Source organism: Chinchilla lanigera, unplaced genomic scaffold, assembly GCF_000276665.1.
Source record: "Chinchilla lanigera isolate Chin_1 unplaced genomic scaffold, ChiLan1.0 scaffold00013, whole genome shotgun sequence".
Lineage (NCBI taxonomy): Eukaryota > Metazoa > Chordata > Mammalia > Rodentia > Chinchillidae > Chinchilla > Chinchilla lanigera.
Genome location: NW_004955414.1, coordinates 14541358 through 14562633, shown reverse-complemented (window position 1 = coordinate 14562633; position 21276 = coordinate 14541358). Strand labels below are relative to the sequence as shown.

Sequence of the window (21276 nt, the reverse complement as noted above, 5' to 3'; positions counted from 1 at the left end):
ACAACAACCATTATTAATTTCCTACCACTGTGTTTGAAATTCTGTATTTTTAAATTGTTTTTGTGTTGTTTTTGTTTATGTCTTTGTATTTGTAAATTGGTTTTTCTTCTTTTCTCTTTAAAATAAAAAAATGAATACATCCTCAATTAGATTGAGACCTAATAAAGACAGAGACTTACTTTGTCTTGCTTGCTGCTATGTACATAGTTCTCAGAAGTGTCTGTCACATATTAAATTCTGCATAAATAATTATCATCTGACTGAAAGAAAAAATAGATAGTAGATATTTCTAATAATGGAGCTAGGACTTTGAGACCAAGCCTCTATGAAAGAACGAAAAACTGGATGATATACAAAAACAAGGAAACATCTTAAAATTATTGAAAAGTTTGCAATATGGTGAGGAACTGTGGGGTCAGAAATCCAAAAACAAACGAGAGTGCAAAGAAGCCCAGAACTCCAAAGTTACTATTTCCCACAGTATATTTCACTCTGGAAGAAATAGCAGCATACATCACTTCATTTTTTTGTCAACTTCACAGGAGGAAAGGGGACTTTTGTTTCACTTGAATTTGCATGTAGGTCAAATTAATGAGAACTAGTATCTTTATGATATTAGGTTTTGCAGTTTATGAACATGACGTATTACTCCAATTACTTGGGTCTTCTCAGTAAAGTTTTATCATTTTCGAGAACTACATCTCCTTCTTTGGGAGGGTTTTTCTGGTCAGTTTGTTTAGTCTCATAGTATCATAACTACTCTTGCTCTCTTTGGCTTATGATTTGCTTGGGATATCTTTTTATAACCTTACAACTTTCAATCTGTTTGTGTTCTGGGCTCTAACGTAAGTCTCCTGTCGCTAGCATATACAGTAGTTTGATCATTCTTTTTAAATCTACTTGGCCAATTTCTATCTTTAGGAGTTTTATCCATTACACTTAGAGTAATTACTAATAAAGAGGGAATTCTGTCACTTTGCTATTTGTTTTGTATATGTCTTATAGGAAAATATGATCCATATTAGATAATAGAAATAGACTCAGAAGTAGAGATGGTAGCACTATGAAACAAGACTATGAAAGCGGCTATTGTAACTATGTTCATATATTTAAAGGAGACATGAACACAAGGAAAGAAATGGGAGCTGTTACAAAGAACCAAATGGAACTTTTAGAAATGAAAAATATAGTACTTGAAATTAAAATTTCACTGGGTACAAATTAACACCAAGAAGGATACTGTGGAAGAAAACATCAATTAAGTTAAAAATATAGAGTGGGAGTCAGAATCTATGACAGCCTCCAAGTTTCCCAACCTCTGGTAAATATCCCTTGTATGATAATTCCCCTTTTCCTTGAGGGGGGTGAGGCCTGTGAATATGATGGGATTTAACTCTTTGGGTAGGCTTTGTGGCAAAGGCCATGGGATAGTTTTCTCATGATTACATTATATAAATCTCCATCATAGCAGACTAGAGAGATATTCTCGTGTTGGTTTGGAGATAGTAAGCTGTCATGGACCACGTGGCTAAGATGTAAGAATCGCTTCTTAGTGACAAGAGCAACATTCTGCCAATAGCTGTGAAGAAAACGAATGATTTCAGTCTTACAACTATCAGGAGATACATTCTGGTAACTGAGCTTGGAAGCGGACCCAACTCTAGAGCTCCAATTATTGCTCTGATTGCAGCCTAAGACTCTAAGGAGTAACAGCCTATGACTGTGAGATGATAAATTTATGTTGTTTTAATGATTGAGGTAATTTTTAGAAAGCAATAAAAACTAATATAAGTAGTAATGGAATTTATCCAAAATGAGGCAAAAAAATTAAGTAGGCTAAAATAAAAGTTCATAGAGTCTTAGTAACCTAAGGGGTACTGGTAATATCATAGTTTCTAATATCTGTGTAATTGGAATTCCAGAAACAGAGAACAGAGGTAAAGGCAGATAATTTTTTCTTAAAAAATACCTAAAATATGTCCAATTTGATAAAATTATGCTTTCACAGTTCTGAGAATTGCAGCAAACCCCAAACAGGACACATATATATGCACATGTGGACAGGTGTGCACAGGGACACACATGTGCACACCTCCTGCAGTACACCATAATCAAATTACAAAAGCCCAGTAACAAAAGGAACAGTCTTCACAAGTAGGCAGAGGAAGGCAGAGATTACATGGGAACAAAGATAACTAAAGACTTTTCATAAGAAACTGCATAAAACCGAAGACAGAGGCCTTGCATGCTTTATGATGGCAGAGATGGCATCCCTAGGTGTGGCGGTCCATGCCCATCGTGCAGGTGGTTATGGGGGAAGGTGTGGCACTTTGTATTTTATGTGTAAGATTATACTCCCCTCAATCTCAAGGGATCTGGGCTGTGGTTTCTACTGAGATCCTGGCTTTGGTCCAATTTTCCTTGTTCCATCTCTGATTCTAAACTTGGTCCTACACCTTCTAGGAATCTCTTAGAGATTCCACAATAGCCTTTCAGTACATTTTCTTTTTGCTTAACTCAGGCATAATCTGTTTCTGTTAACAGGCAGCTAGTAACTCTTAAAAGCAGGACGCATTTAACATTTATTCTGTACTTTCTCATGACCATTTCAATATGGCAGGGTAGAGTCAAGTTAACTTCATATTTTTTCTAAGGCATTATGGTTACTTCCATTCAACTTCATACAGTTTTTAAAATTTTCCTTCAAAACTTCTTTCCCATCAATGCTTTCCTTACCAGTTCTATGCCTGAATTGTTTCTTGGCTGGGTTACCATTATAGGCTGAACTCCCTTCCCACCCACCAAATTCATATGTTGAAATCTTCACACTCAATGTGACTATATTTGGAAATACTGCTATTAAGTTGATAATTAAGGATAAATGAGGTCATAATAATGAGTCCCTAATCTGATAGGACTGGTGTTCTTGTAAGAAAAACAGTGCATTTCTCTTTTCAAGCGCATCAGAGGAAATGGCATGAGGACGTAGGCTGAAGTCAGTTGTCTATATATTAGGAAGAAAGTTATCACCAGGAACCAAATTTGCCAGAATCTTGATCTTGATCTTTTAGCTTCCCAAACTATGAGAACATATATTTCTGTTGTTCATACCACTAAATCGATGATGCTACTTATGGCACCACCAGCTTAGTAACGCAACTGTTGATAATCATAAGGTAGCTGGAATACAGCCTTCAGACTTCTTAACACAGCCTAAGTGGAGTGATCTTAAAAGTCCTGAAACTCAGAGTGGTGATCTCCCTGGCACTTTGAGATTTTAGTAAACTTGGCTTAAACCTTCAGTTTTACAGAACATAAAAGAGCACTGACTTTCATTTAATTTACTCAAATTTCTAAACTTCTTTTTTTCATAGTCCAGTGGATCCATTCTTGCAGTTCAAGTGGTGTGTCATCAGTTCCACCCTCCGCCAGCTGGTGCATAAAATCTTAGGCTCTTCACTATCTCCCATACAAAATGAAATTAACTCATGATTTTGTAGCTTTATGTAAAGCTCTAGGAACTATGGAAGGACATGATAATCTGTATTTCACAGGCTTCTCTGCCTACTTGCTTTTCCTTTTGACACTGCACTGGCTTCTCAAAGTAATAACTCACTATGTGACTATCCCCACAACCTTCTGAGAAATAAATTCTAATTTTCTTTCCCTTCTCTGGGCCTATGTTACTTCCTCAGCCCCTGAGTTATTCTACTGAATGAACATTTCTCCAAATCTTCACACAGAAATCTAACATATTCTCTTGTTTGAAATCCTTCATCATCTCTTGATTGCCTATATGCAGAGACTAGACTCAGTGTAGCATTTTGGTATCTCTGCAGCCTTTTTTCTCTATTCTCAAATACACATCACCCACAGTTGGAGCCTCCTAGGCATACTCAGCCCTAATGGGCATGGTCACTACTCCGTCATGAACCTAGGTGCCTGGCCCAATGTGTCAACTGCTACCTTTGCCTGCATTTTTAATTGGTCTTTGTAGGCCAGCCCTCCTATCTCTTGGGCTAACCTCTACAGTTTTCAGTGATCTTCGATCTCTCTTGGAGTGCCTGGCACAAGGTAGGTACTCAATAATTATGGAATATATACATGAACAAATAAGCACCCATGCCTGAAATCTTCCAAGGGATCTCATTGTTTAGATGATGCCACCCAAAGTCTAAAGACTGGTGTAAGGGATCCTCCAGAATCTGTGGTAGCTTGTACAGTCATCCCCTGGTATCTTCAGGAGACTGCTTATTGCATTCTCAAGGTCACCAGACTCTGCAAGTCTCTTATATAAAACAGACCTACATACTTCCTCTTATATGCCTTATCTCTGGAATACTTGTAGTGCCTAATATGTTATAAACGCTCTGTAAATAGCTGCTAAACTGTGTTGTTTAGGAAGTACACTCATGGGCCTGCTGCGTAACACTTCAGTCAATCATAGATTGTCTATATGGCAGAGATCCCATAAGATAATGAAGCTGAAAAGTTCCTATCATCTAGTGACATTGTACCTATCATAAAATCAGAGCACAATATACGTTTCTGGTGATGCTGGTATAAACGAACCTACTCTACTACTAGTTGCATAATTATGTACAATACATATACTTGATGATAATAAATGACTATTTCACTGTACAGTAAATACATAAAATGTATTTACTGTACTGTACTTTTAATAATTATTTTAGAATGTACTCCACCTACTTATAAAAAAAGTTTACTGAAAACAGCCTACTGTGTTATGGCAGCAGAAAACTCATACACCTCATATTTATGTCTCTATTGCATAATATTCTCTTGTGCTTGGTTTATTATTATGTTGTTTTGTTTATCACGGTCCCAGGAGCAATAGGCTTTCTCTCTCTCTCTCTCTCTCTCTCTCTCTCTCTCTCTCTCTCTCTCTCTCTCCCTCTCTCTCCCACACACACACACACACACACACACACACACACACACACAGACCTACACTCTATGGTGTATATATACACCATACCCATATACATTTGTGTTAAATACATTCTATAATGTTTGCACAGTTTGACAATGTATCCCCATTGTTAAGCGACAGAGGTCTAATGACAAAAATGCAAGTGTGTACATGTTTGGTGCAGACACAACCATCACAGCCCTGACTATTTAATGCAGCAACAACATAACCTTCTTTTGTCAAGCATTTTTCACTGGTACTGGGTTGAATCCTTGGCTGGGCCCCAAGGATACAGGGAGGACTGATTATTCAGTACCTCCTAACTTCTCCCTGGTCCCCACACCCCATATTTCCCACATACCCTTAGCTCTTATCAGAGATACGAAAAACAAACCCTGAGCCAGGAATATAGCTCAGTGGCACAGTACCTGCCTGGCAAGCACAAGGTCCTGAGTTCTATTTTCAGTATCAAAAAAAGGAAAAAAAAAGCAAACCCTGTCTTCTGGAAGCAATGAGTAGGGATGTAGGAAGAGGAAGGGCAAGGCCTCTGACTTTACCTCTGAAAGTTCTGGAGGCTTCAAGCAACTTTTCTTCTTTGAGCTCTCTCCACCTAGAAGGAAGCAGACCATCCATAAACTCACAGCCCTCTTTCTAAAAAAACAAGGTAGTGGCCAGAAAAGAATCTTTATCAGGGACGGGAAAAGGAGAAAAGAAATGATTTTTAAAAAAAGGATAAAATGGAAACAAAGCTTTGTAAATAGGGAAGGGGAAAAGGTTTGAAGGGAGGAGAGGGGTTTGGGGAAAAAAAGATGAATCAAAATACATCATGTACGGGTACAAATTCCCTATGATGAATATGATTGTTATGTATATCCAAAGTGTACCAATACACTTAGCAAAAAAGAAACTTTATCCAGTCAAAGTCTCACTGAAGCAGAGGGCCTGTGCTTGCTCCTTTAAAGGATAAGTCATAAATCAAGAAACGATGATCCTCCTCTAACTAAAGAACCATGGTTTCCTCTAACTTTCTCCTTCCAGGATTTTCCCTCCCTCTTCTACCTTTAAACTTGTAATCCTGTAGCATTTGCCCTGCAAGGTTAGCAAAAATCAATTTCTTGGGCAAATAAAGAGTATGGCCCAGAGGGGACAGTGATTTTCTTAAAGTCACTCAGCAATCAAGGGGCACAGCCAGTGCTGAAACTCCGGCTTCCTGGTCGTGGATTCATGCCCTGTCTTTTAACTGCTCTACAGTGAATCTATCCTAACAGACTCAATTAAGCTCCAGTGACACTCATCACCCTGAAAATACTGTCTTGTGCTGGGAAGGAGGAAGGCGTGTGAGGAATTGCAGGCAGCATGAGAAGAAATGAGAGATTTGCATCGTAGCTCTTGTCTTTCCATGGAGGGTAACAGGAAGAATGTAACTGTTTCTTCTCACATTTCTATAAGAACACATTTATTACTTTTATTTTGGAAAAACTTCATTTAAAGTTACAGATATATACTTACCAGTGAAAATAAAAGATGGCAGAGATGATAACCGCAGAAACAATGTCCAACAAGACCCATATGGCCATATAGAACCGCGGAGTCTGCAAAACACAACGGAAATTTTAAAACTTTATAATTGGAAGGATTTGGGATTATATGGGCCAAGTCCCTTGCTCTGCTGCCTAGGCTGAGAGGAAAGAGGAAGTGGAACAGAACAGGTGCAAGAGTCTCAGTACAGATGATCTGCAGGTATCCTAACTTTACCATCACGCAGGCAGGGGCTTACCAAGGAATAAAGCACTCCTCACCCTTATCTCCCTCCACCCTCAGGACAGAGGTCTGAGGAAGTCTCAGAGAAATCAAACAGCAATTCAGTTCTGCACCCAGGATTCCAGCCCAGGTTTCTTGACTTGCAGTACTCTATGTTTTCATGACAAAGCTTCCTACACCTGTCTCCACAGCCAAATCTTCCAGCTTTCAGTAATAAAGCGTCCTGGGTCTAACTACAGACCAGTTAAAGCTCTGTTTTAACATGTACTCCTGGTGATGCTGAAGCACCTAGTCTGTGAACCAGCACTTGGGAAGCACGTCTCTGAATCATCAATCTTCAAATAAATATGCTGAACTCTAATTCCCTTTTACCTACATGCCCACTGCTCCATGCTCTTTATTCAAATCACCTACTTCCCAAGCTCTGTCTCCTCATCTGCTAATATGAGTTTTATAATCCCCTGGCTTGATCTTTCCCTCCATTCCCACCTTTCTTGCTCCTCTTCCAGTTTTGTTTGATACCACTGGGGCTTATGCTTTTTGCTCTTTCTCAGACCATTCCCCACCCTACCCCAAGGGCCTTCTTTGGGCTGAATAATAATATTAATGACAACTTTAATAATCATGACAATGATAACAGCAATTAATAAGTGCTTCTTGGGAGCCTGGTAAGTATTCTAAGGCCATGTTCATCAGTAGGCAAGCATTTTCACCACGTTAGGTATATTTTCACATTTCATCATCACAATAGCCCTACTAGCTAAGTCTGTTAGAAGCTCAATTCCAGTTTCCACTAAACTGAGGCTGTTAGTCCCTTCTGGAAAATGCACTGATGCTTTGGTCTGCCGATTGCTCCAGGATGCCCACCAGGGCAAGCTGAATGTTCACCAAGCATCAGTGGTCCTTGCTCCCAAATGGCTTAACCACAGGTTGCCTGAATTTCTTACTGTAATTGTGCGATTGTGTTGGTCAAATTTACAAAATATGAGGGAAAAGAAGTATGTCATTTTCTTTTTTTTTTTTGTTTTTGTTTTTGTTTTTGTTTTTGTTTTTCTCTGGTACCGGGAACCGAACTCATGACCTTGCACTTGCCAGGCAGGCGCTTTTGCCGCTGAGCTAAATCCCCAGCCCAGAAGGATGTCATTTTCAAGAAAACTAAGTCAAATGATTTTTAAAGCTTAATGAAGACAAAATATGTCCTTAAAAGTATAAACTGCAGTTCGATTGGGTATGAGTGAAACACTGAGAAATTAAGGTAGGGAGACTATTAGACCTAGGTTGATTCCTCATTCTGGTTGTTTCTCCAGTGACTTTACATTCTTGTTCCTTTTTTTTCTTTTTGAGACCGGGTTTTGCTATGCAGTTCAGGCTGGCCTTGAGCTCACTTTGCAGCCCAGGCTGGCCTCAAACTTGCAGCAATCCTCCTGCTTTAGCCTCCTGAGTGCTGGGATTACAGGCGTGAGCCACCATACCTGGCCTTGTTCCCTTTTAAAGAAACAAAAATTAAAAGCCATAGGCATGTTTAGTTCATTTGGATGTTTAAATAAGTAAGAGAATATAAAACTCAATCAGCTAAAGTATCCAATAAGAAAAGGTTTTGTCTGTCAAAAGGTGAATGAATTTTAAATTAAAATGTGTTGAGGAGTGTGTGTGTTATATACTGTATACTATAATGACCACAATATTCCTTCCAGACCTATATGCCGGCTCCTAAACAACGTGGCTTAGCTGTGCCACCCATCAAAATGTGAAGTCTAGAGACCTTGTATCCGGACTTGGACATGTGGCTTTCTCTGCCAGTGGAAGATTATCAAACACTGGGGGAACACTGAAAAGCGTGTGTGCATTGGGGTTTGCCCTCTCTTGCTGCTGGGAACTCACTGTCACCAGAGGAACACACTCAGGCTGGCTTCCTTGAAGATATGTGGCCACAGAGACCTGAGTCATCCCAGGTGAGACTCCAGACAAATCAATGAGGCTATCCTAAACATAGACCATTCAACCTAACCTTACAGGCTTAGAACAGAGGGACCACTTAGTCATCATACAGAACGTAAGGCCTACTGAAATGAATTTTAAGATGCTAAGTTTTGGGTGGCTTTTTTGGGGGGAGGGTACCAGGAATTGAACTCAGGACCTCATGCTTGCCCAGCAGGCACTGTGCCTCTGGGCTATATCCTGGGCCTTTAGGTGGTTTTTGGTAAGCATTTAAAGCTATCTGATACAGTGTATCTTTTTAATGATTTATCTACCTTAGCTTTCTCAATTAACAGACCAGTGGTTAGACCATATTGCATTGGATAAAAGTGCTTCTATTTTACTATCGTCTCCAACTTAAAAACAACAAAGCAGGTACAGACAGATTAATTCTTATTTCCAGGTTCATACGGTGCATGCACAATCTTAACTCCAGAGTGTGAGCTGCCTACAAAAGCCCTGCCTCTCTAAACAAAAGGACACACTACACTATTCCTTTAAGAAAAAGCCCAGGCTAGATGGGAATATTTCTTTTTTTTAACCTTACATCCTTTTATGCTTTTTGAACTCTGAGTCATATGAATTTACTATCAGTTCAAGTACTGAAATGAAAAAACAGCATCATATAAGTAAAAGTGTACTTCCCAAACTTTGAGACATTAGTGATTCAGGGAGATAGGATTAGGGAGGGTGGGTTGTTTTCCAAATTGAACATTTCCACAATTGAATTTTATATAATGAATAACTTTACTTTTACAATCAATTCTAAAAAACAAAAGTGTTACAAAAATATATGGTATACACATTAAGGAAAGTTGTATAGGGGTCAGACAGGTAGAAAGACTTCCCCTGCACTGAGGATTTTGTCATCCGAGGCTCCCTTCATAGTTATTCACCAGAGAAAGGAGTCAGCAGCTCTGTATTCCTACCAGAGAGCCTCCACATAGTACGGGCCCCACGGGATTGTGTGCCTGACCCTGATCCCAGGTCTCCTAGTCCAGACTCTGAACAGGTCAGAAACAGGGACCAGTGAGAGTAGAGGTGTGGGGAGGACAATGCAACTCCCCCAGCCCACTGCAGGTTTCTCTGCCTAAGGTTTTAAATTTAAGGAGCAAAATTAAACTGTTTTCTAGCTAGGTATGGTGGCATGTACTCCCAGCTTCTTGGAGGCTGAGGTAGAAGGGTCATTTGAACCTAAGAGTTCAAGGTCAGCCCAGACGACATAATAATATCTGGTCTTGTGGTGGACAGACAACTGGTGGTCAACTTGTAACACTCAGCTGAATTGAACCAGCGTGGTGCTGGGTGTGGGAGCCCCACCTGAGGATTGTTGCCAGCAGCATAAGAGACAGAACTGGAGAAGGAGATTGGCTGTTGGGAGCTGGTAGAAGCTATGGGGTACTGTTACAAGCTGTTGGTTCTCTTGGAGGAGCTTGTGATGCTGGTTCTCCTGATGAACTCAGCTGTTATCATCCAAGGTGCTCAGGACCTTGTTGTCACTGAGAATGGCTTTGGTTCACTTTGGGGAGCTTTGGTCTTCACTTTGAACATGGTTTCCTGGCTCCTGAGGGGAAGATGGTGCACTGCTCAGTCTGCTGGAGAAGCTTGTTGCTTTGGCTTTCCTAATGGGAACCCGGCTGTCCTGATAATCAGAGGAGCTTGGAATTTCACTGTTGCTGAGGATGCCTGTGGTACTTTTCAGGGGAGCTCTGCTTCTTACTTTGAGCATGGCTTCTTGGCTCCAGTGTAGATCCTTCAGCCTGCTAGCACAGATCCTTCATCCCACTGGCATTAGACTTTCTGGCTTCCACTACTGGCCTTTGGGCCTTCCCAGCACAGATCCGTGGAACAAGCCTGCATGAAATATTGTTGGGGACTCTTGGCCTCCAGCTGGACTCCTGGGAAGCACTGTTTGGGCTCTAGATCTTCAGCTGGACTCATGCAAGACATTACCGTGGGATCCAGGCCCTCAGCTGGATTCTTTGGTATTTAGTGTGGACAGATTTCTTGCACTCTATGATTCTTTGGGTGACTATTATAAATAATCTTATAAAATATGTATCCTGTATTACATTGTTCCTCTTGCAAAAGCCCCAGACCACAACACATCTTTAAAATAAAACAAAAACAAACAGAAAAACCCATTCTCTGCTGTGTGCTATTGTGCCCCACTCATTCAACCTAATCTGCATACAGATAAGAAAGACAGCCTCTGTCCTAATAAGTGGCTGGCCTAGTCTCCCTCCACAGCTAATAAGTGATGGAATTCAGTTGGGACTGTAACCAGGTCTTCAGGTCCCCAAGCTTCTGACAATGAGGAACAGAAGGGATAGAACAAGATACCAGGGTAGGCAGCTAAACATGGCTTACCTCTTCAAGAGCATCTACCCAAGGCACAGTTTTGACTTTAGAGTCAAGTACACTTCATTTTCTTCCCACATCCCATGCCATTGTCCATTGTAGCTGTACCTCTAGGAATGCGGGGCTGCAATAACACAGCTCTGGAGTCAGACCACATTCTGAATCTTACATCATGAGGTCGTGTGCAAAGATGTCTTTGTTCTCAGTTTCTTCATGGAGATAATAACAATAGTAGCCAGCTCAGAGGGTTGAATTACATACTGCGTGTAAAGCAGACTATATCGATTCAATAAATGAAAATCACAGGAGGATTTGGGTGAAAAAATGGTGAATGCCACATTTCCAGTATCATGGAAGTTTCTGCTCTTGAGTAGCTTCCAGGAGACTGTGCAGTTTCTAACGCAGGGGTAGAGGGCATAGACCACTGTGAGGCCAGGCTTAAAAGAACAATTTGGACAAGCAGCTCACCATGAAGAAGTGGGGGCGAGTAAGCTGACTCAGGATTGGAATGTTGTCTGTTGTCACTGAGTTAATTCTGGAACACCAGGCTAGCGAGAAAATCCAAGGCTCATTGACGAGGTACAAATTTATATTGATGTTTGCTGCCTTATAATCCCTGGAACAAAAACAGAACCGCCAGGGGATTTAGACCCACTTTGCTCTCAGTACCTAACAGAGGAGCAGCCACCACGTCTGTGAAAGGCTGTTGACTAAATCATCAGGAGGGACTGATCCAGGGACACTTTATAGTTCACAGTGACAGGGCTGTGAGATAAAGAACTGGATCTAGTACCTCTGCTTCTGTAACAGCAATGGTGAGCTGGAATTTAGTGAAAGAGAAGAAGAGAGATGGAGAAAAGAGGAGAGAGGGAGAGAAGAAGAGAGAGAGAAAGAGGAGAGAAGAGAAGAGAAAAGGAGAAAAAGAAAGGGAGAAAGAAAGGAAGAAAGGAAGAAAGGAAAGAAAGAAAGAAAGAAAGAAAGGAAGAAAGGAAGGAAGGAAGGAAGGAAAGAAGGAAGGAAGGAAGAAGGAAAGAAAGAAAGAAAGAGAAAAAAGAATGGGGGCACCCTGGCCCTATTTGTAATATGTGAAAATTTCCAAGTCAATTTCAACCTACTGTTGTGAAAACCAATTTTCATAGTCCCGGACCCTTTAATATAGTAGCTGGCTTCTACAAGCTGCGGTAGGCTTCCTCTGGCATGCTATAGTAGCACCTGCCTTTACTTGCATCCCAGCATTTATTACCTCTTAATGATCTGCTCACCCATCACTCTTCTTATACTTGACCATAAGTAATTTAAGAAACTATGTCTTACTTATCTCTTGTATGTACAGGCCTAGTACAATACCCGGCTCCAAAGTATTAGTTGAACATACAAAATAAATACCAATCTAGTGAACATTTTACATTTCAAATATGCAGAGTTTTTATAAGAATTGAGTCAAGTGAATAAAACCCAATTTTTTCTAAGGCTGTAGAACAGGAAGAAAATAAGTAAAGAAACACATCGAGTAATTCTAGTCAAGTTGCTACTTTCAGGGATTCAATTCTCACAAAAAATACCATGGCAGTACTTTCAAAATTTTTAACCCCAACAAAGTATGTCATATTGGTTTTTTTGTTTGTTTGTTTGTTTTTGGTTTTTCTCCGGTACCAGGAACTGAACTCACGACTTTGCGCTTGCCAGGCAGGCGCTTTTGCCGCTGAGCTAAATCCCCAGCCCCAGTATGTCATATTGGAAACTGCTCTGTGCAAGCCTGTTATGAGCACTAGCTCTGCCATACACTCATGTGGCATACTCTCAGCCTCAGTTTATAAACTGAAGAAGAATAATATCTCCTTTGCAGGGGAGTGGTGGCAACTACTTAATGTGTTTTTCATTTTTCTTCTGGTACCAAGAATTGAACTCATGACTTTGCGCTTGCCAGGCAGGCGCTTTGCCGCTGAGCTAAATCCCCAGCCCCTCAACTACTTAATGTGTAAGAACTATCTCTAATATAATTCTAAGGATCACCTAATTACAAATGTTTTTCAATTAGGAAACAATAGTAGAAAGTTACTTCCTTGTGCCTTTTGAAACAAAAACTAAAAAATCAACCATATTTATATATATTAATAAGGAATTGCAGAAACTTAATCAAAAAACAATAAATGCTGGTAAGGCTGCAGTGAAGAGGGAACACTTCTACACTCTTGGTGGGAGTGTAAACTAACACAACCACTATGGAAGTCAGCATGGAGAGTCTCAAAAAACTAAAACCGTAAATTCTATTCAAACCAGCTATTTTCCTTCTAGGTATCTTTAAGAAGGAGTTAAAGATACATTACAGTGATACATATGTATCCATATTTATAGCAGCCTAATTCCTAATAGCTAAATCTTGAAGGAGGTCTATATGTCCATCAACAGATGAAAGGATAAAGAAAATGTGGTATTTATATACAATGGAGTAATACTCTGCCATAAAGAAAGACAAACTTTAATGTGAGTAGGAAAATGGATTTCTTATATGAGCAACCCAAAATATAAATAAATTATAGAGGAAAATAAAAGATAGTGTACAAAATAGGGTGACAGATCTTTTGCATAAGGTAGGGAACCAAGATATGGATGGAGAGGGATTGAAAGCAGTAAAGGAATAAAAAGAAATAAGATGTGTTATATCATGTACCATCTCCCCACAATGAATGCAATCATTATACACTGCAAACATGTATTAAAAAAATTTTTAAAGTGTATTATATGATGAGAGATTATAGCACAAAGGAGGAGGAGCTCAAATCTATTTTTGGGGGGGAGAATAGTCTACACTTAGTAATGTCTGCTAGAGGAAAGGATGGAGAGGCAGAAAGGAGAAAGTAGAGGAACTAAAAAAGATAATCACACAAAGAAGTCCTAATATGAGAAGGGGTAATTAAACAGCTTAGGGGATACGTATGTTTTGTACCAGTAAGGCAACACAGGCCAAGAGAGGTATGGTTACTTACTTCAATCCATTGTGGAATAACCTTTTGTAGTCAACATTTATTATACTGATATTTTCTTTTGTAAGGCGTTCAATAGAGAATAAACGGCCCACATGCTGAAAACCAGGGGCCATGTATCTGACATAATCTCTATCATGACCTGGCAACCAAAAAATCTATAAGGAGAAACAAGATAATTAGCTATCTAATTATAAATAGCCCCAGAGAGAGGGATGGAGCTCCATCCTAACACTGGCGGTAGTCTATAAAAAGCAGAGGAAGATTTTAGCCCTTAGTGGAACAGTCAGTCTAGCCTAATGCTGTCTGATGAACTCTTACGATGAGACCCAGGGTTTTCTTGGAGCTGAATTTTCCCAGGGTCAAAGCCCAAGGTGTATAGAGAGACTAGTATTTTAAAAAGTTGATGAGGACTGGTGATAAAGCTCAGTTGTAGAGCACTTGCCTACCATGCACAATGCTCCAGACTCAATCCCTAGTCCAAAAAGAAAAAAAGGAAAGAGGCTGGTAAAGTTGGTAGATATGGATAAAAGATGGGGATCCAAAAAATCTCTGATTAGTGCTAAAAATAATCTTTAAGATGAGTTATTTCCTATCGCTAGGTTTGCTGTTATTAATCATCTGTGGAAATAGTTCCATTTCATAATATATATCTATTTCTTCACCCATAGCACTTTTATATACTGACAATTTAAGTGATTTGGAACAACTGACAATTCACATGTAGTTTTGGTTCTGAAAACATGATAAACAGATTTCTAGTAAGAACCAGCTGTATTTCCATAGCATTGATCAAGGCTAATCCTCAGAGCTTTAGTAACTCTACTAGACCTATGTTGGTGATGGTGCAGGTCACATCACATAATAATTATACATGTTCCTCTTCAACAAGGTACTGATATTTCCCTTGGCTTGGAATAGCAAACAATCTCAACATTCTCCTGCACTGAGATAAATTCAACTAGCGCATTCTCGGATAGCTGCATGTAGATGTATACAAAATAATCTTGCAGCTGCATGTGGTGGCACCTGCCTGCAATCCCAGCACATGGGAGGCAGAGGCAGTAGGATTGCCATGAATTTGAGGACAATCCAGGCTATGTAGTGAGCTCAAGGCCAGCCTGAACTACAGAGTGAGACCCTGTCTCAAAAATATATGCATAATTTTATTTCCCATAGAGAAAAAAATTATTTAAGAATCCCAGAAAATACTGAAAAGATAGGTCAAATTGAACTACTGTTCTCCTGGAACACACAACCCACACCTCCCAATCTTGACCATAAATACTAAGATAGACATACCAGATGTTGTTCAATTTTAGAAGCAAGGATCACGCTTACTACCCGACGGACATACGTGTTTCTGAGAGGATGTTTTGGTGGAGGACCAAAAAGATCAAATATCACAAATTTTTTTTCCTTTTTTGCAAGATTCAATAAATCAGCTAGCTGTGGAATTGACTGGTTACTTGCTCGTTTTTTATCTTCCTCTGTTAGATAATCCATATTGAAATATGGTCTGGTCTAAAAATAAATACATCAAAGAAAAACATTGATTCCCATCAGAAGTATTTTCCAGTTCTTCTGTTTTATCCCCACGCAGCTCTACTTCTGTTTTGTTCCATTTCCACTCAATCCCTTATGCCCTCTGAAATGCTAGTTCTGAGATAAGCATTGCCAAGAAGAGAAAGAAAATGTAATCTCCATGGGTAACTATGCTGATTCGAATGATTTTCTCTATCTCCTAGGACTTCTTGTGTTTGTATTGAAGGTCTTCAATGCTTTTATCTTGGTCTTCCTTTATAGCCTTTTGTTTTGTAATTCAGACTAATACATCCCTTTCAGTCACACTGTCTTCATGCATGTGTTCTCACTGCTTTAGTTTTGTGTAATGAAAAGGATATATGTTTTGACTTCCAAAGGAAATAGATTCAATCCTTGTTATACTCCTCCCTTATTTGCCTTCTTTGCCAATAGCCTCCTGCTAAAATCCTACTCTCAGCCTGTTCAAATGCTACTCCTTTCATGAAGCTTTCTTTAAATATTCCTGAGCTAGAGTTCAATGGCCTTTAAGCCCTGATGGCCCATTTTTATGCCTCTATAAATGTCTGTCTCATTCTACCTTGCATAGTCATTTGTCTGATTCTTAGACCCTAGTTCAAATCCTTGCTCAATATGATTCTTGCTGTACAACCTTGGAAAAATAATTTAAATTTTCAGTCTTCATCATTTACTCCATCAAAGTGGAAGGGTAATCTATGTACTCCTTAGGATTAGGTTGAAAGCTAAGTATTATAAAATATTTATAGGGTCTTGGAGCATGATTCATGCACAGAAAAGCACATGATTCATTTATTCTCTATTGATTCTTACTGGAATAAAAATCTCTCATAGTAGGAACCGTTGTATATTCTTTGTAGGGCACAGCACTTCACCTTATACATGGCAGGCTCCACTTATGTTATATGTTAAATTTCATAGATGTCTACTGCTCTATTATCACTTGCCGGTTTTAGGTCATTTGTAGGAGCAGGAAGCAGTAGCTACCTCACATTTTCTTAAAACTCAAGTAACATTTCTTTTTCTCTATGCAACTTCATCATCATTCTCATTCCTCTCCTTCCATTTCTTCTCCTCCTCCCCTTACCTTCCTAAATGAGCCACCCTTTCTCATGTATATCATAAGCAACCCCCCACCCCCATAAAGTTGCTAGACTAGTCCTGCAGACTGGATGCCATGAGATGAGCAGCTTTCTTTTTTTTTTTTTTTTTTTTTTGGTTTTTCTCTGGTACCTGGAACCGAACTCACAACCTTGCGCTTGCCAGGCAGGTGCTTTTGCCGCTGAGCTAAATCCCCAGCCCGTGAGTAGCTTTCCTTTGCTGTGTCCTTCTGCCTTCATGTTTTTGCCTTGGAGCCAGCCAACCCGAAATGTCTGACACTGTGAGCCAAAATAAACCTTTTCTCTTTAAATTGTGTTTGTCAGGTACTTTGTTACAGCAACAGAAATACAACTTACTGAAAGTTGTTAACACAGAGGTAGGGTTGTTGCTGTAAGTATACCTGACCTTGTGGTTCAGAATGTGTGAGAAGAGACTGGAGAATCAGGCTGAAGAAATCCTAGAAGGCTGAAAGTAGAGATTGGTAGGCAATTCTGTTGGTCTCAGATGACCAGAATGCTTAGGGGAATGTGGAAAGTAAAGACTGCTCTCAGGAAGTTTCACATGGGAATGAGGATTTTGTTGGGAGTTGGACTCGTGGGCATTCATGTTACAGTCTGACAAAGCATTCGTCTACATTTTGTCCACATCTTAAAACTTCATGTGAGGCTGAGTTTAAAGGTGTCAGGAATATTGTTGGTTGCTTTTAGCCATATCCACAGTGAAAAATGGGAACAAGAGACCTGAAATACTGGCAAAAACTTTCAGTTTGGCTAGAAAATGAGTTTTGTGTAAAGCGGGGCACCAAGAAGTTGTGGTTGCTGAAGAAATTAGCAAGATTAAAAAGCCAAGGCAGGCATGGTGGCACACCCTTATAATCCTAGCAGTCTGGGAGCTGAGCCAGGAGGATCACAAGTTCAAGTCTAGGGTCTTGGGGAGATCAAGACCTGGGTAACTTAGTGACTTAGCAAAACTCTGTTTCGAAAAATAAAAAAGGGCTGAAGACACAGCTCAAGACAAAAGCCCTGGGTTCAATACCTTGCTACCACAAAAATAAAACAAACAAACAAAAACAGGAACCCAAGTATTTTGCACCAGAACAACAAAAATATACCTCAAGGACATCTCAAGAATTGGCCAGTCTCCAATTACTGCAGGCTCAAGGAGGTAAAAGTATAAAGTTGTTTGAAACATGTTGCTTTGACAAGAGCCCCCAAAGTGCCCTGTTCATTTAAAGGTGTGTAGAGAAGTGCTTGCCTGAGTTCTGCCCCCCAGGCACTCAAAGGTCACTTCATCCATGATCAAAAGAGACCTGACTAATGCTCAAGCAGGTCACATACTTTGGCACTGTCCACGCGATTCTGATTTTTACAAGCGTATAGAATGGAAGCATTATGGGGTCATGAACACTTCCACCAAGATTTCCAAGGAAGGGCTGCAAGGCCAGGCTATGCATGACAGTATTGGAGTCTCTGACAGGAGACCTTAAGAGGGCAATCAATGCACGAAGCTGTGGGAGGCTGAAGCTGCAATGGTGACTCAGGAAGTTGGAAATCCACAAGCAATAAGCAAAATCAGCCCAGGAGAAAGGCCATGTGGGCTGCAACCAGGAAGCCCACAAAGGCAAGGCTGCCTAAGCTCTCTGGATTACACACCTCACTATCACATATCCTGGATGCTGGACATGGAGTTACAGGATTTGATGTTTATCCTACTGGGTTTTGATCTTGCTTTGTGTCAGACTTCTCCTCCAACTCTGTCCAGGGTGAGCAGATCCCCTGAACTAGGTGCCCGCAGATGTATAAGAAAAGTAAGAAAAACATCAAACCACAAGAGCCAAAATTCTGTGATCAGGACCTAGCAGCCTCTAGGATTGACTGCTCCTAAATACCAAATTCAGTCACCTTTTATTGAGCAAGAACCAAGGACTTGGCTAGGACAAATGGGCAGATACCAAACATTTTAGCAAGAATAATTAAAGGATCACCTAAGACATGCCTATAATCTCAGCATTCAAGAGGCTGAGACAGGAGGATCTTAAACTGAAGGTTAATCCAGAATGTATAATAAAGCCTTATATTAAGAAACTCTAACAAACAAATCATTGTGTCCTCAGTGCATTCTAATCAAATAATGTCCTTCTCCACAGCTTTGATAGGAGTCTTTTCTATCTCCCTAGTCCTTCCTTTTGGAATGGAGATGTTAACTCTGTGTCATTGTATCTTGAGAGTAGGTGTCTTGGTTACTTTTTTCTCGCTGCTGGGACAAAATACCTGATGCCCAAAATTAAGGAAGGAAAGGTTTATTTTGCTTACAGTTCATGGAAGTTTCAATCCGTACTTGGCAGATTATAAGGCAGAGTGGCACGTGGCAGAGGGCTGCATCTCAGGGCGGCAGCACAGCAAAGCAGCAAGCCACACACCAGGGCAGAATGGGGGAGGAATGCCCCCAAGCAGCTTCTTCCTCTCCCTTACATATGCAAACTATCCACTCCAGGGCTGGTGTAGCTCTCACACCCACAATCATTCAATTCTAATAGCCTGCCCCATGTCCACATGAGGCATTGGGGGGACACACAGACATAAACCATAACAGTAGGTAACTTTTTTTAATAGGGGTTTACAGATGTCTTGAGTCAGAATTGACTTTGGACTTGGACTTTAGAGCAATGTAGAAATTGTTAAGACTTTTGAGACTCTTGGAAATAGACTAAATATATTTTGTATTATGAGGTAGACTTCAGCATTTGGGGATGGGGTGGGATGTTTTGGTTTAGATTTTTTAAAAAGGCTCCCAAAAGGCTCATGTCTTCAGAGGTAGGGCTCTTGGCAGATAATTAGATCATGGGAGCACTAATCTCATTGATGGGTTACTCCATCGATGAGTTCATAGCTGAATATGTTGTCAGAAGGCAGAGGTTGGTTAGAAATAGTAGATCCTGGGAACATAGTCATATGCCCAACCCATTCCTCTCACTCTCTGATGTTTTTTCGATCTCTCTGCTTCCTGGCTGCCATGAGGTGAGCAGCTTTCTTCCACCATGCCCTTCCACCATGATGTTTCTGCCTCTGAGCCAGTCAATCATGGACTGAAACTTCTTAAGCTATGAACCAAAATAAACCTTTTCTCCTTTAAAAAAAATTTGCTAGACCAGAAGGCAGAGCATGGAAATTGAATGAAACCATGATGTCCATAATCTCAACTACCTCAATGAAGACATTTTTAAAAATCATAAATGGTAACATGTTTATAGGTTCCAGGAATCAGGGTATTTGGGGTCCATTATTTTGCCTACCATACATCATGAAAAAGGCCAAATTCTTCAAAGAGACCTAACAATCCTAAATATATGTTCTCTTAATGAGAAAGCTTCAAAATGTGTGCTGCAAAACCAAATAAATCTGAAAGGAAAAGTAGCAAATCAACTTCATCACCCTTCACTCAGTAACTGAAAAAACAAATGGACAGGAAATCCATAACAATAGAGACAAGTGGGGCTGGGGATTTAGCTCAGCGGCACAGTGCCTGCCTGGCAAGCGCAAGGTCATGAGTTCGATTCCAGTACCAGAAAAAAAACAAAAAAGAATAGAGACAAGTTAAACAACATGACCACTTCACTGGCATAATGATATTTATAGAATATTCTACCCAACAACTGCAGAATATACTTTCTTGTCACATGCACTAGGAACATTTGTCAAACCTTAATAAACATAAAAAAATGGAAGTCATACAATACATATTCAGGTAAGAACAGAATTAAACTAGCAAGAAATAATAAAAATATCTGCAAATCCAAAATTTTTGAAGTTTTTAAGAAAAATATTCCTAAACAACCCATGGGTTAAGGAAGAAGGCTGAAGAGAAATTTAAAAATATTTCTAGGGGGGCATAGTGGCACATGTCTGTAATCCCAGCATTCTGGGAAGCTGAGGCAGGAGACTTGCAAGCTCAAACCCCACCTGTTTTAGTGATTTAAAAAATTTTTAAAAGGCTGGAGGTATAGCTCAGTTACAAAGGCCCTGGATACATTCCCCTATCCTGAAAAAAAAATTCTAACCAAATAAAAATTAAAATACAGTATACCAAAACCTACAAATGAAGTTGAATCAGGGTGTACAGGTAAACATAATAATAATGTTTATATTAAGGAAAAATTTAAATCAATAATCTAAGCTTCTACCTTAACAAACTAGAAAAAGAAGGTAAAATCAAACCCAACTCAAACAAAAGAAATACGGATTTGAGCAGAAATCAATCAAATTAAAAGTAGAAAATCCATAGAGAAAAACAATGACACGAAGCACTGTTTCTTTAATATAATCAACATAATTGTTGAATCTCTAGTCAGCTGAAGAGAAAGAAATTGCAAATTACCACAGTCAGGATCTTGTGGTTATTAAAAAGAATAGTAAAGAAACATTATAGCTGGACTTGGTGTCACACATCTGTAATCCTATCTATTTGGGAGGCTGAGGCTGGAAGATCAGTGCCAGTTTGGGCAATTTAGTAAGACCATGCCTCAAAAAGAAAGAGAAAGGAAGAAAGGAAAAAAGGAAGGAAGGAAGAAAGGAAGAAAGGAAGGAAGGAAGGAAGGAA

At 39.8% G+C, this 21276-nt stretch overlaps 1 protein-coding gene across 2 annotated transcripts in view; it reads right to left on the bottom strand.

Moving 5' to 3' along the window:
- Positions 1 to 21276, bottom strand: part of Gdpd4 (glycerophosphodiester phosphodiesterase domain containing 4) — a 92770-nt gene that overhangs the window by 1456 nt on the left and 70038 nt on the right. For both annotated transcript variants that reach the window (XM_005379839.2, XM_005379840.2), the window contains 5 exons: positions 15322 to 15543; positions 14023 to 14177; positions 11504 to 11651; positions 6446 to 6528; positions 5494 to 5546 (listed from right to left, as the gene is read on the bottom strand). In XM_005379839.2, coding sequence (XP_005379896.1) covers positions 5494 to 5546; positions 6446 to 6528; positions 11504 to 11651; positions 14023 to 14177; positions 15322 to 15543 — 661 coding nt within the window. The remainder of the gene's footprint in view (positions 1 to 5493; positions 5547 to 6445; positions 6529 to 11503; positions 11652 to 14022; positions 14178 to 15321; positions 15544 to 21276) is intronic.